The sequence below is a fragment of the Saccoglossus kowalevskii genome, chromosome 1 (genome assembly GCF_978046115.1).
Source record: "Saccoglossus kowalevskii chromosome 1, keSacKowa6.1, whole genome shotgun sequence".
Classification (NCBI taxonomy): Eukaryota; Metazoa; Hemichordata; class Enteropneusta; family Harrimaniidae; genus Saccoglossus; species Saccoglossus kowalevskii.
Genome location: NC_140641.1, coordinates 2,936,410 through 2,951,731, shown reverse-complemented (window position 1 = coordinate 2,951,731; position 15,322 = coordinate 2,936,410). Strand labels below are relative to the sequence as shown.

General features: G+C 34.5%; 1 protein-coding gene across 1 annotated transcript in view; it reads left to right on the top strand.

The window, feature by feature from the left end:
- Nucleotides 1-1,808, top strand: part of LOC102802679 (atrial natriuretic peptide receptor 1-like) — an 85,267-nt gene extending 83,459 nt beyond the window's left edge. Inside the window, exons 17-21 of the mRNA XM_085502903.1 lie at nucleotides 130-322; nucleotides 704-878; nucleotides 1,152-1,250; nucleotides 1,327-1,418; nucleotides 1,761-1,808. Of these exons, the coding sequence (XP_085359029.1) occupies nucleotides 130-322; nucleotides 704-878; nucleotides 1,152-1,250; nucleotides 1,327-1,418; nucleotides 1,761-1,808 (607 nt within the window). The remainder of the gene's footprint in view (nucleotides 1-129; nucleotides 323-703; nucleotides 879-1,151; nucleotides 1,251-1,326; nucleotides 1,419-1,760) is intronic.
- The last annotated feature ends 13,514 nt before the right edge of the window (nucleotides 1,809-15,322 follow it).

Below are 15,322 nucleotides of genomic sequence, written 5' to 3'. Positions count from 1 at the left end.
GAATCGAGTTACAAAGAGAGAGCGTAGTTGGAACTTAGATATACGTCACTAATCTCCAAACTTTAAGTCAGCTTAAAAATGATCAATAAATAACACACAGTGACATGTATTCAATAATTACTCATACAGGACTGTAGCAGAACAACTAAAGCATGGAAAAACAGTCGACGCTGAATCATTTGACAGTGTGACTATTTTCTTCAGTGATATTGTTGGTTTCACATCGTTATCCGCGGAAAGCACCCCACTGCAAATTGTTAAATTATTGAATGACCTTTACACTTGTTTTGATGCCATCATCGACAACTTTGATGTGTACAAGGTAAAATATACAGATGTTGTAATGTCAATCGTTTTATTCAGTTGTTCGACAATGTATTATGACAATAGCATTTGTTATCACATTACAAAAAAGGAGGCATGTTCATCACCTTCTAAACAAATGTCCCTTAATTTATTCTCAATCTAATTATTCAATGTACACATCACTGCTAAGAAGCTGCCTTCTCACTGATACTCCATGCCTTCTAAATTAATACTGTGTACTGATTACCGGAAACAAATGTTTTGTGTGTTTACGTCATTACCGACAACTTGGTGAGCAAAGTATGAATATAGTATTCAAACAATCCACTGTCTATGGAAACAGGAGCCGTCGGATTAGTTGCACACACCACTTATCTGTATAATTGATTGGTTTTAGATTGAAACTATTGGTGATGCATACATGGTCGTATCTGGTCTCCCAGTCAGGAACGACAATCAACATGCATGTGAAATTGCTAGAATGGCAATCGCTTTGCTTGACAGTGTGCGTACTTTCACAATTGCACATAAACCAGATGAGAAACTACAACTGCGTATCGGTGTACATACAGGTCAGTGTAAATCTGTATTGGCTATACTACCAATTACGAGGTTAATACGAGAATACCGCAACGGATATACGAAGGCAGTACGGTGATCGTGTCGACCGACGCGCTGGTGTCACGTAGCTTCTGTGAGTGAAAGTGTTAGAATGTGACGTAAACATAATACACAGTTTCCAAATAATATAATTCATTAGAACACGTCCATACAACGTTTTACGGATTGGTAAATATATTGTTTTCGGTATGAGATGTATAATAATGCTACTTCTCTTTTCACAGGATCGGTGGTTGCAGGTGTGGTTGGACTCAAGATGCCACGTTACTGTCTCTTTGGTGACACGGTAAACACAGCATCCAGAATGGAATCAACTGGTGAACGTATGTTTCCTTATTTTTTTTTTACATATTTGACTTTGAAATAACGCATAATATTAACCGAAAACATTTATTCCAGCATTGAGAATACACATTGGGGCATCAACTCGGAATATCTTAATGACTGTTGGTGGATTTATAACAGAACTTCGAGGGGAGGTTGCAATGAAAGTAAGTATACATTAATACTGATGCAAACAATGTGGCAATGGGCGTCGCTAATTGTGAAATCGATCCTATATTGGCATAGAAACGCGTAACCCACCAGAATGTTGTGTTTTTCGGCCCTATCAAAGTTAATTTCAATAATGAAAAGAACGACTCGGACGCGCCGAGATGACGTCATTAAGGTATCCATCTACTTTAATATCAATTCTAAACAATGCTAACACATGGGTGTCAGGAGCGTGTAAGCGAACATGTATATGTATTTTGCTTTAACGTGTGCAGTGTTATTTGTTGTTTTCCGCAATTATTTTTCAATCTGGTGTGGGATATCTGCTTGTATTGCAGGGTAAAGGTTTAGTGACGACGTACTGGCTGCTTGATGAAGAGAAATAGCGTCGATCTAATCCGGTGCAAGATCAAAACACATGAAATTATAGAAGCAAATATGCATTTGCAAAGTGTTGGGGAGACTTCAACATAGGCGTTAGCAACACACCTAATCCTAAAACAAAGTTTAAATGTCGAACACACAATAACTTTCCCCACTAGAAATTTAAGTTGCCAGCATCGAAAACGAGTTAATCTGTGTTTCTGACATTGTCTAAAAGTTATTAAAGCATGCAACTGTAAAATATACATCATCTTAAAGTCTAGATATAGGCGAACACAGTAACTGGCTGAGAGATTGTGTTTCGTTTTCAGTCACGTGAATGGCTTGTGAATTACACAATTCGCAACAATGTAGGCTCATGGATCTCGTCAATCACACAAGCTAAAGATTACTTGCGGTAACTTCCGCCTGCACCCTGACGAAGTTTCTGTAAGAGTGGTTCAGTGATGCGACATCAGTAACCTAACTGTTATATTTTACATTATTAATATTATTATTGTATAATTATATATTATTGAGATTAGAAAACAAATTGTATTCTATATTATATAGATAAATTAATTATATCGACAGGGAATATTATATATTCTAACACTCATTCCTCAATGTAATAGTACTGACACGAATACGAGTCTTCGAGTAATATAATACAGTAAGTGGAATGCACACAGTGGCCCTTTGTTATATGTTAATAATAGGATATAAGGTCTGAAAAGGTATTTCTAAACATTAAACCGATTTAACTATTTAAAAAATAGGTGTAAAGCACTTTACTTTGACCCTGAATACTAGTATGTGAATAATAACAATATTTTAATGTTTCTGAATATTGTTCATTTCAGAAATATACCGCAGTATACTCACTGTCGTCGATTTCCACCACCCAGTCGTAATTATCGGGAATGTAGTTATCGTTAAATATACTAACCGTGTTTCCCATGAGATCCTCAGGAGACACAAAGTGTTTTTCCGTGCTTTTGTATTTGTACCTTATGTGTAAGTTCTTTAAAATAGTCGCCTGTTTATTGTGTCATTAATCATTTTCAGCTAATTGATAGTTGTTCAATTGGAAGTGTTCAATGTCATATTTTGTTTCATGAAATACATTTATTAAATTCTAGACAAAAATTGCCATTGTTTTTTGACAATCTTTTATAAACCCGAGCGTTGCTGACCTCAGATGTTTACTTTGATAACATAGCAAGTTCATATAACCTTGTATTTCTATCGTAAAACCAAATAAATCTTTTTGTTTTGTTAAACATATATTCTCAAGGAGCAGTATTGTATCTGTTTATTGCATATATGTTAAATGTGGTTACACCAATTAGTTGCGACAGCTTTACTTGTAGCTTTAAAGAATAACACTTTTTTGTGTTTAAAGACGCCATTTTTCCTTGTAAATTCCCAGCCAATCAGCGACAGATTCTGTTTCGTCTTATGCTTTTCCACAGATTCATGACTAGAAACGCTAGGTCTATCAACCGCTTTATCTACTTTTGTTCAATTCCACACCAATCATCAAAATCAAATCATCCAACAAATATTGAGAGCGAGGCAATACTTGTACCATGTCGTATGAACAACTCAATGAGACAGATGGAGACTTCGAAGTTTCATAATATTTGCAATTGTAATTCAACATTTGCTTCCCATCAAGTTCATGCTCAGGTTAAGGATCTTCCTATTTTTTAATTAGTTTAACCCCTTATTGACAATCGCCAATTAATCTTTCAAAATCATGTATCGGGGTTCAGGTTATTCCAATTTTTATATATTCTTTCCGGGGTTAAATCTCACTACACCTATTAAAGTTACTGAAAACTATAGACTTCATAATTGCGGTAAAAATTAAATATGAAACATTATGGGATGTATAAAATGGGAACCCGTAATATGAATTATTTAGTGGATAATCATGTATCATACCATAAGACGTTATTATTGTTTGTAAGTGTGTCCTGCTGTTTTACAGGTGTGCTATTTTTCTTTCATCATACTTAAAAATAAACTACTACTACTACTACTACTACTACTACTACTACTACTACTACTACTACTACTACTACTACTACTACTACTACTACTAATAATAATAATAATTAATATAATATCATGGAAAAAACAAGTATTGTTTTAATAACACTTTTAATGTACAATAACATTATCATTTGAGTTTTGATTACAAATATGTCGTTTTCGTTCGACTGCTATGTAACGTCACAGTGAGCTGTATTGGGACAATTTTACCTCCCATGCTCGCAGCTCGCCATGAAAAGCGTTCCTGTGCATGACTTCTATTATGTTGTTGCCACGGATCACAACTACCAATATTCACCTTCCCACATATTTCGCACTTTGCTAATAATTTATTAACCATTGCACTTGAAATGTAATTTTATAATTTAAAGCACCAATAATAATGGTTCGGTCGACAATCTATCGGTATAAATAAAATTAATTTCCTCATGAAAAATATAGTGACCCAACCTAACCTGTCATTCAGAAAACCAATTGCAAGCCGGGACATCTCGTCTGAAAATTAGACGACCAAAATATTTAACAAAACATCATGCAAACCTCTGGTCATCGGAATATCCAGTCGGTCAATGCGTACAGTTCTCCTGACAGAAACAAATCGACAGTCCATTCATTGTACGTAACCGGAGATCTGTGTTGAAAGGTAATATGTTGTTGTTGCGGTGAACGCAAGAGAATGAATAACTTGTTATGTTTTTTAAAATCACTTCACCCAATAACGATCTATCCCTACAAGTGACAATTTTATTTCAATAGTAAAAATCCGTCGCCAAATTCGAAATAATCACAATGTCCTCCGTACATATTCAATGCAAATAGCTGATGATATCTGCATAAATAGTACTATTCATTGCACATAACTGGCGATATCTGCATAAAGAGTGCTATTCAATGCACATGGTTGATGATATCAGCATAAAGAGTACTATTCAATGCACATAGCTGATGATATCTGCATAAAGAGTACTATTCAATGCACATAGCTGATGACATCTGCATAAAGAGTACTATTCAATGCACATAGCTGGAGATATCTGAATAAAGAGTACTCTTCAATACACATGGTTGATGATATCTGCATAAAGAGTACTATTCAATGCACATAGCTGATGATATCTGCATAAAGAGTACTATTCAATGCACATAACTGGCGATATCTGCATAAAGAGTGCTATTCAATGCACATGGTTGATGATATCAGCATAAAGAGTACTATTCAATGCACATAGCTGATGATATCTGCATAAAGAGTACGATTCAATGCACATAGCTGATGACATCTGCATAAAGAGTACTATTCAATGCACATAGCTGGAGATATCTGAATAAAGAGTACTCTTCAATGCACATGGTTGATGATATCTACATAAAGGATACTATTCAATGCACATAGCTGATGATATCTGCATAAAGAGTACTATTCAATGCACATAGCTGATGATATCTGCATAAAGAGTACCATTCAATGCACATAGCTGGCGATATCTGCATAAAGAGTACTATTCAATGCACATGGTTGATGATATCTGAATAAAGAGTACTATTCCATGCACATGGTTGGTGATATCTACATAAATGATACTATTCAATGCACATAGCTGATGATATCCACATAAAGGATACTATTCAATGCACATAGCTGATGATATCTGCATAAAGAGTACTATTCAATGCACATGGTTGATGATATCTACATAAAGGATACTATTCAATGCACATGGCTGATGATATCTGCATAAAGAGTACCATTCAATGCACATAGCTGGCGATATCTGCATAAAGAGCACTATTCAATGCACATGGTTGATGATATCTGAATAAAGAGTACTATTCAATGCACATGGTTGATGATATCTACATAAAGGATACTATTCAATGCACATAGCTGATGATATCTGCTTAAAGAGTACTATTCAATGAACATAGCTGATGATATCTGCATAAAGAGTACTATTCAATACACATAGCTGATGATATCTGCATAAAGAGTACTATTCAATACACATAGCTGGCGATATCTGCATAAAGAGTACTATTCAATGCACATGGTTGATGATATCTGCATAAAGAGCACTATTCAATGCACATGGTTGATGATATCTGAATAAAGAGTACTATTCAATGCACATGGTTGATGATATCTACATAAAGGATACTATTCAATGCACATAGCTGATGATATCTGCATAAAGAGTACTATTCAATGCACATAGCTGATGATATCTGCATAAAGAGTACTATTCAATACACATAGCTGATGATATCTGCATAAAGAGTACTATTCAATGCACATATGTGGCGATATCTGCATAAAGAGTACTATTCAATGCACATAGCTGGAGATATCTGAATAAAGAGTACTCTTCAATGCACATGGTTGATGATATCTACATAAAGGATACTATTCAATGCACATAGCTGATGATATCTGCATAAAGAGTACTATTCAATGAACATAGCTGATGATATCTGCATAAAGAGTACTATTCAATACACATAGCTGATGATATCTGCATAAAGAGTACTATTCAATACACATAGCTGGCGATATCTGCATAAAGAGTACTATTCAATGCACATGGTTGATGATATCAGCATAAAGAGTACTATTCAATGCACATAGCTGATGATATCTGCATAAAGAGTACGATTCAATGCACATAGCTGATGACATCTGCATAAAGAGTACTATTCAATGCACATAACTGGCGATATCTGCATAAAGAGTGCTATTCAATGCACATGGTTGATGATATCAGCATAAAGAGTACTATTCAATGCACATAGCTGATGATATCTGCATAAAGAGTACGATTCAATGCACATAGCTGATGACATCTGCATAAAGAGTACTATTCAATGCACATAGCTGGAGATATCTGAATAAAGAGTACTCTTCAATGCACATGGTTGATGATATCTACATAAAGGATACTATTCAATGCACATAGCTGATGATATCTGCATAAAGAGTACTATTCAATGCACATAGCTGATGATATCTGCATAAAGAGTACCATTCAATGCACATAGCTGGCGATATCTGCATAAAGAGTACTATTCAATGCACATGGTTGATGATATCTGAATAAAGAGTACTATTCCATGCACATGGTTGGTGATATCTACATAAATGATACTATTCAATGCACATAGCTGATGATATCCACATAAAGGATACTATTCAATGCACATAGCTGATGATATCTGCATAAAGAGTACTATTCAATGCACATGGTTGATGATATCTACATAAAGGATACTATTCAATGCACATGGCTGATGATATCTGCATAAAGAGTACCATTCAATGCACATAGCTGGCGATATCTGCATAAAGAGCACTATTCAATGCACATGGTTGATGATATCTGAATAAAGAGTACTATTCAATGCACATGGTTGATGATATCTACATAAAGGATACTATTCAATGCACATAGCTGATGATATCTGCTTAAAGAGTACTATTCAATGAACATAGCTGATGATATCTGCATAAAGAGTACTATTCAATACACATAGCTGATGATATCTGCATAAAGAGTACTATTCAATACACATAGCTGGCGATATCTGCATAAAGAGTACTATTCAATGCACATGGTTGATGATATCTGCATAAAGAGCACTATTCAATGCACATGGTTGATGATATCTGAATAAAGAGTACTATTCAATGCACATGGTTGATGATATCTACATAAAGGATACTATTCAATGCACATAGCTGATGATATCTGCATAAAGAGTACTATTCAATGCACATAGCTGATGATATCTGCATAAAGAGTACTATTCAATACACATAGCTGATGATATCTGCATAAAGAGTACTATTCAATGCACATATGTGGCGATATCTGCATAAAGAGTACTATTCAATGCACATAGCTGGAGATATCTGAATAAAGAGTACTCTTCAATGCACATGGTTGATGATATCTACATAAAGGATACTATTCAATGCACATAGCTGATGATATCTGCATAAAGAGTACTATTCAATGAACATAGCTGATGATATCTGCATAAAGAGTACTATTCAATACACATAGCTGATGATATCTGCATAAAGAGTACTATTCAATACACATAGCTGGCGATATCTGCATAAAGAGTACTATTCAATGCACATGGTTGATGATATCTGCATAAAGAGCACTATTCAATGCACATGGTTGATGATATCTGAATAAAGAGTACTATTCAATGCACATGGTTGATGATATCTACATAAAGGATACTATTCAATGCACATAGCTGATGATATCTGCATAAAGAGTACTATTCAATGCACATAGCTGATGATATCTGCATAAAGAGTACTATTCAATACACATAGCTGATGATATCTGCATAAAGAGTACTATTCAATGCACATATGTGGCGATATCTGCATAAAGAGTACTATTCAATGCACATAGCTGGAGATATCTGAATAAAGAGTACTCTTCAATGCACATGGTTGATGATATCTACATAAAGGATACTATTCAATGCACATAGCTGATGATATCTGCATAAAGAGTACTATTCAATGCACATAGCTGATGATATCTGCATAAAGAGTACCATTCAATGCGCATAGCTGGCGATATCTGCATAAAGAGTACTATTCAATGCACATGGTTGATGATATCTGAATAAAGAGTACTATTCAATGCACCTGGTTGATGATATCTACATAAATGATACTATTCAATGCACATAGCTGATGATATCCACATAAAGGATACTATTCAATGCACATAGCTGATGATATCTGCATAAAGAGTACTATTCAATGCACATAGCTGGCGATATCTGCATAAAGAGTACTATTCAATGCACATGGTTGATGATATCTACATAAAGGATACTATTCAATGCACATAGCTGATGATATCTGCATAAAGAGTACCATTCAATGCACACAGCTGGTGATATCTGCATAAAGAGTACTATTCAATGCACATAGCTGATGATATCTGCATAAAGAGTACTATTCAATGCACATAGCTGATGATATCTGCATAAAGAGTACTATTCAATGCACATAGCTGGCGATATCTGCTTAAAGAGTACTATTCAATACACATGGTTGATGATATCTGAATAAAGAGTACTATTCAATGCACATGGTTGATGATATCTACATAAATGATACTATTCAATGCACATGGTTCATAATATCTACACAAAGAGTACTATTCAATGCACTTAGCTGATGATATCTGCATAAAGAGTACTATTCAATGCACATAGCTGGCGATATCTGCATAAAGAGTACTATTCAATGCACATGGTTGATGATATCTACATAAAGGATAATATTCAATGCACATAGCTGATGATATCTGCATAAAGAGTACCATTCAATGCACACAGCTGGCGATATCTGCATAAAGAGTACTATTCAATGCACATAGCTGATGATATCTGCATAAAGAGTACTATTCAATGCACACAGCTGGCGATATCTGCATAAAAAGTACTATTCAATGCACATGGTTGATGATATCTGAATAAAGAGTACTATTCAATGCACCTGGTTGATGATATCTACATAAATGATACTATTCAATGCACATAGCTGATGATATCCACATAAAGGATACTATTCAATGCACATAGCTGATGATATCTGCATAAAGAGTACTATTCAATGCACATAGCTGGCGATATCTGCATAAAGAGTACTATTCAATGCACATGGTTGATGATATCTACATAAAGGATACTATTCAATGCACATAGCTGATGATATCTGCATAAAGAGTACCATTCAATGCACACAGCTGGTGATATCTGCATAAAGAGTACTATTCAATGCACATAGCTGATGATATCTGCATAAAGAGTACTATTCAATGCACATAGCTGGCGATATCTGCTTAAAGAGTACTATTCAATACACATGGTTGATGATATCTGAATAAAGAGTACTATTCAATGCACATGGTTGATGATATCTACATAAATGATACTATTTAATGCACATGGTTCATAATATCTACACAAAGAGTACTATTCAATGCACTTAGCTGATGATATCTGCATAAAGAGTACTATTCAATGCACATAGCTGATGATATCTGCATAAAGAGTACTATTCAATGCACATAGCTGGCGATATCTGCATAAAGAGTACTATTCAATGCACATGGTTGATGATATCTGCATAAAGAGTACTATTCAATGCACATAGCTGGCGATATCTGCATAAAGAGTACTCTTCAATGCACAGGGTTGATGATATCTACATAAAGGATACTATTCAATGCACATAGCTGATGATATCTGCATAAAGAGTACTATTCAATGCACATAGCTGATGATATCTGCATAAAGAGTACCATTCAATGCACATAGCCGGCGATATCTGCATAAAGAGTACTATTCAATGCACATGGTTGATGATATCTGAATAAAGAGTACTATTCAATGCACATGGTTGATGATATCTACATAAATGATACTATTCAATGCACATAGCCGATGATATCCACATAAAGGATACTATTCAATTCACATAGCTGATGATATCTGCATAAAGAGTACTATTCAATGCACATAGCAGGTGATATCTGCATAAAGAGTACTATTCAATGCACATGGTTGATGATATCTACATAAAGGATACTATTCAATGCACATGGCTGATGATATCTGCATAAAGAGTACCATTCAATGCACATAGCTGGCGATATCTGCATAAAGAGTACTATTCAATGCACATAGCTGATGATATCTACATAAAGGATACTATTCAATTCACATAGCTGATGATATCTGCATAAAAAGTACTATTCAATGCACATGGTTCATAATATCTACATAAAGGATAATATTCAATGCACATAGCTGATGATATCTGCATAAAGAGTACTATTCAATGCACATGGTTCATAATATCTACATAAAGAGTACTATTCAATGCACATGGTTCATAATATCTACATAAAGGATACTATTCAATGCACATAGCTGATGATATCTGCATAAAGAGTACCATTCAATGCACACAGCTGGCGATATCTGCATAAAGAGTACTATTCAATGCACATGGTTGATGATATCTGAATAAAGAGTACTATTCAATGCACATGGTTGATGATATCTACATAAATGATACTATTCAATGCACATAGCTGATGATATCCACATAAAGGATACTATTCAATGCACATAGCTGATGATATCTGCATAAAGAGTACTATTCAATGCACATAGCTGGCGATATCTGCATAAAGAGTACTATTCAATGCACATGGTTGATGATATCTACATAAAGGATACTATTCAATGCACATAGCTGATGATATCTGCATAAAGAGTACCATTCAATGCACACAGCTGGCAATATCTGCATAAAGAGTACTATTCAATGCACATAGCTGATGATATCTGCATAAAGAGTACTATTCAATGCACATAGCTGGCGATATCTGCTTAAAGAGTACTATTCAATACACATGGTTGATGATATCTGCATAAAGAGTACTATTCAATGCACATGGTTGATGATATCTGAATAAAGAGTACTATTCAATGCACATAGCTGATGATATCTACATAAAGGATACTATTTAATTCACATAGCTGATGATATCTGCAAAAAGAGTACTATTCAATGCACATGGTTCATAATATCTACATAAAGAGTACTATTCAATGCACATGGTTCATAATATCTACATAAAGGATACTATTCAATGCACATAGCTGATGATATCTGCATAAAGAGTACCATTCAATGCACACAGCTGGCGATATCTGCATAAAGAGTACTATTCAATGCACATGGTTGATGATATCTGAATAAAGAGTACTATTCAATGCACATGGTTGATGATATCTACATAAATGATACTATTCAATGCACATAGCTGATGATATCCACATAAAGGATACTATTCAATGCACATAGCTGATGATATCTGCATAAAGAGTACTATTCAATGCACATAGCTGGCGATATCTGCATAAAGAGTACTATTCAATGCACATGGTTGATGATATCTGCATAAAGAGTACTATTCAATGCACATAGCTGGCGATATCTGCATAAAGAGTACTCTTCAATGCACAGGGTTGATGATATCTACATAAAGGATACTATTCAATGCACATAGCTGATGATATCTGCATAAAGAGTACTATTCAATGCACATAGCTGATGATATCTGCATAAAGAGTACCATTCAATGCACATAGCCGGCGATATCTGCATAAAGAGTACTATTCAATGCACATGGTTGATGATATCTGAATAAAGAGTACTATTCAATGCACATGGTTGATGATATCTACATAAATGATACTATTCAATGCACATAGCCGATGATATCCACATAAAGGATACTATTCAATTCACATAGCTGATGATATCTGCATAAAGAGTACTATTCAATGCACATAGCAGGTGATATCTGCATAAAGAGTACTATTCAATGCACATGGTTGATGATATCTACATAAAGGATACTATTCAATGCACATGGCTGATGATATCTGCATAAAGAGTACCATTCAATGCACATAGCTGGCGATAACTGCATAAAGAGTACTATTCAATGCACATAGCTGATGATATCTACATAAAGGATACTATTCAATTCACATAGCTGATGATATCTGCATAAAAAGTACTATTCAATGCACATGGTTCATAATATCTACATAAAGAGTACTATTCAATGCACATGGTTCATAATATCTACATAAAGGATAATATTCAATGCACATAGCTGATGATATCTGCATAAAGAGTACCATTCAATGCACACAGCTGGCGATATCTGCATAAAGAGTACTATTCAATGCACATGGTTGATGATATCTGAATAAAGAGTACTATTCAATGCACATGGTTGATGATATCTACATAAATGATACTATTCAATGCACATAGCTGATGATATCCACATAAAGGATACTATTCAATGCACATAGCTGATGATATCTGCATAAAGAGTACTATTCAATGCACATAGCTGGCGATATCTGCATAAAGAGTATTATTCAATGCACATGGTTGATGATATCTACATAAAGGATACTATTCAATGCACATAGCTGATGATATCTGCATAAAGAGTACCATTCAATGCACACAGCTGGCGATATCTGCATAAAGAGTACTATTCAATGCACATGGTTGATGATATCTGAATAAAGAGTACTATTCAATGCACATGGTTGATGATATCTACATAAATGATACTATTCAATGCACATAGCTGATGATATCCACATAAAGGATACTATTCAATGCACATAGCTGATGATATCTGCATAAAAAGTACTATTCAATGCACATGGTTCATAATATCTACATAAAGAGTACTATTCAATGCACATGGTTCATAATATCTACATAAAGGATAATATTCAATGCACATAGCTGATGATATCTGCATAAAGAGTACTATTCAATGCACATGGTTCATAATATCTACATAAAGAGTACTATTCAATGCACATGGTTCATAATATCTACATAAAGGATACTATTCAATGCACATAGCTGATGATATCTGCATAAAGAGTACCATTCAATGCACACAGCTGGCGATATCTGCATAAAGAGTACTATTCAATGCACATGGTTGATGATATCTGAATAAAGAGTACTATTCAATGCACATGGTTGATGATATCTACATAAATGATACTATTCAATGCACATAGCTGATGATATCCACATAAAGGATACTATTCAATGCACATAGCTGATGATATCTGCATAAAGAGTACTATTCAATGCACATAGCTGGCGATATCTGCATAAAGAGTACTATTCAATGCACATGGTTGATGATATCTACATAAAGGATACTATTCAATGCACATAGCTGATGATATCTGCATAAAGAGTACCATTCAATGCACACAGCTGGCGATATCTGCATAAAGAGTACTATTCAATGCACATAGCTGATGATATCTGCATAAAGAGTACTATTCAATGCACATAGCTGGCGATATCTGCTTAAAGAGTACTATTCAATACACATGGTTGATGATATCTGCATAAAGAGTACTATTCAATGCACATGGTTGATGATATCTGAATAAAGAGTACTATTCAATGCACATAGCTGATGATATCTACATAAATGATACTATTTAATTCACATAGCTGATGATATCTGCAAAAAGAGTACTATTCAATGCACATGGTTCATAATATCTACATAAAGAGTACTATTCAATACATATGGTTCATAATATCTACATAAAGGATACTATTCAATGCACATAGCTGATGATATCTGCATAAAGAGTACCATTCAATGCACACAGCTGGCGATATCTGCATAAAGAGTACTATTCAATGCACATGGTTGATGATATCTGAATAAAGAGTACTATTCAATGCACATGGTTGATGATATCTACATAAATGATACTATTCAATGCACATAGCTGATGATATCCACATAAAGGATACTATTCAATGCACATAGCTGATGATATCTGCATAAAGAGTACTATTCAATGCACATAGCTGGCGATATCTGCATAAAGAGTACTATTCAATGCACATGGTTGATGATATCTACATAAAGGATACTATTCAATGCACATAGCTGATGATATCTGCATAAAGAGTACCATTCAATGCACACAGCTGGCGATATCTGCATAAAGAGTACTATTCAATGCACATAGCTGATGATATCTGCATAAAGAGTACTATTCAATGCACATAGCTGGCGATATCTGCTTAAAGAGTACTATTCAATACACATGGTTGATGATATCTGAATAAAGAGTACTATTCAATGCACATGGTTGATGATATCTACATAAATGATACTATTCAATGCACATGGTTCATAATATCTACACAAAGAGTACTATTCAATGCACTTAGCTGATGATATCTGCATAAAGAGTACTATTCAATGCACATAGCTGGCGATATCTGCATAAAGAGTACTATTCAATGCACATGGTTGATGATATCTACATAAAGGATACTATTCAATGCACATAGCTGATGATATCTGCATAAAGAGTACCATTCAATGCACACAGCTGGCGATATCTGCATAAAGAGTACTATTCAATGCACATAGCTGATGATATCTGCATAAAGAGTACTATTCAATGCACACAGCTGGCGATATCTGCATAAAGAGTACTATTCAATGCACATGGTTGATGATATCTGAATAAAGAGTACTATTCAATGCACATGGTTGATGATATCTACATAAATGATACTATTCAATGCACATAGCTGATGATATCCACATAAAGGATACTATTCAATGCACATAGCTGATGATATCTGCATAAAGAGTACTATTCAATGCACATAGCTGGCGATATCTGCATAAAGAGTACTATTCAATGCACATGGTTGATGATATCTACATAAAGGATACTATTCAATGCACATAGCTGATGATATCTGCATAAAGAGTACCATTCAATGCACACAGCTGGCGATATCTACATAAAGAGTACTATTCAATGCACA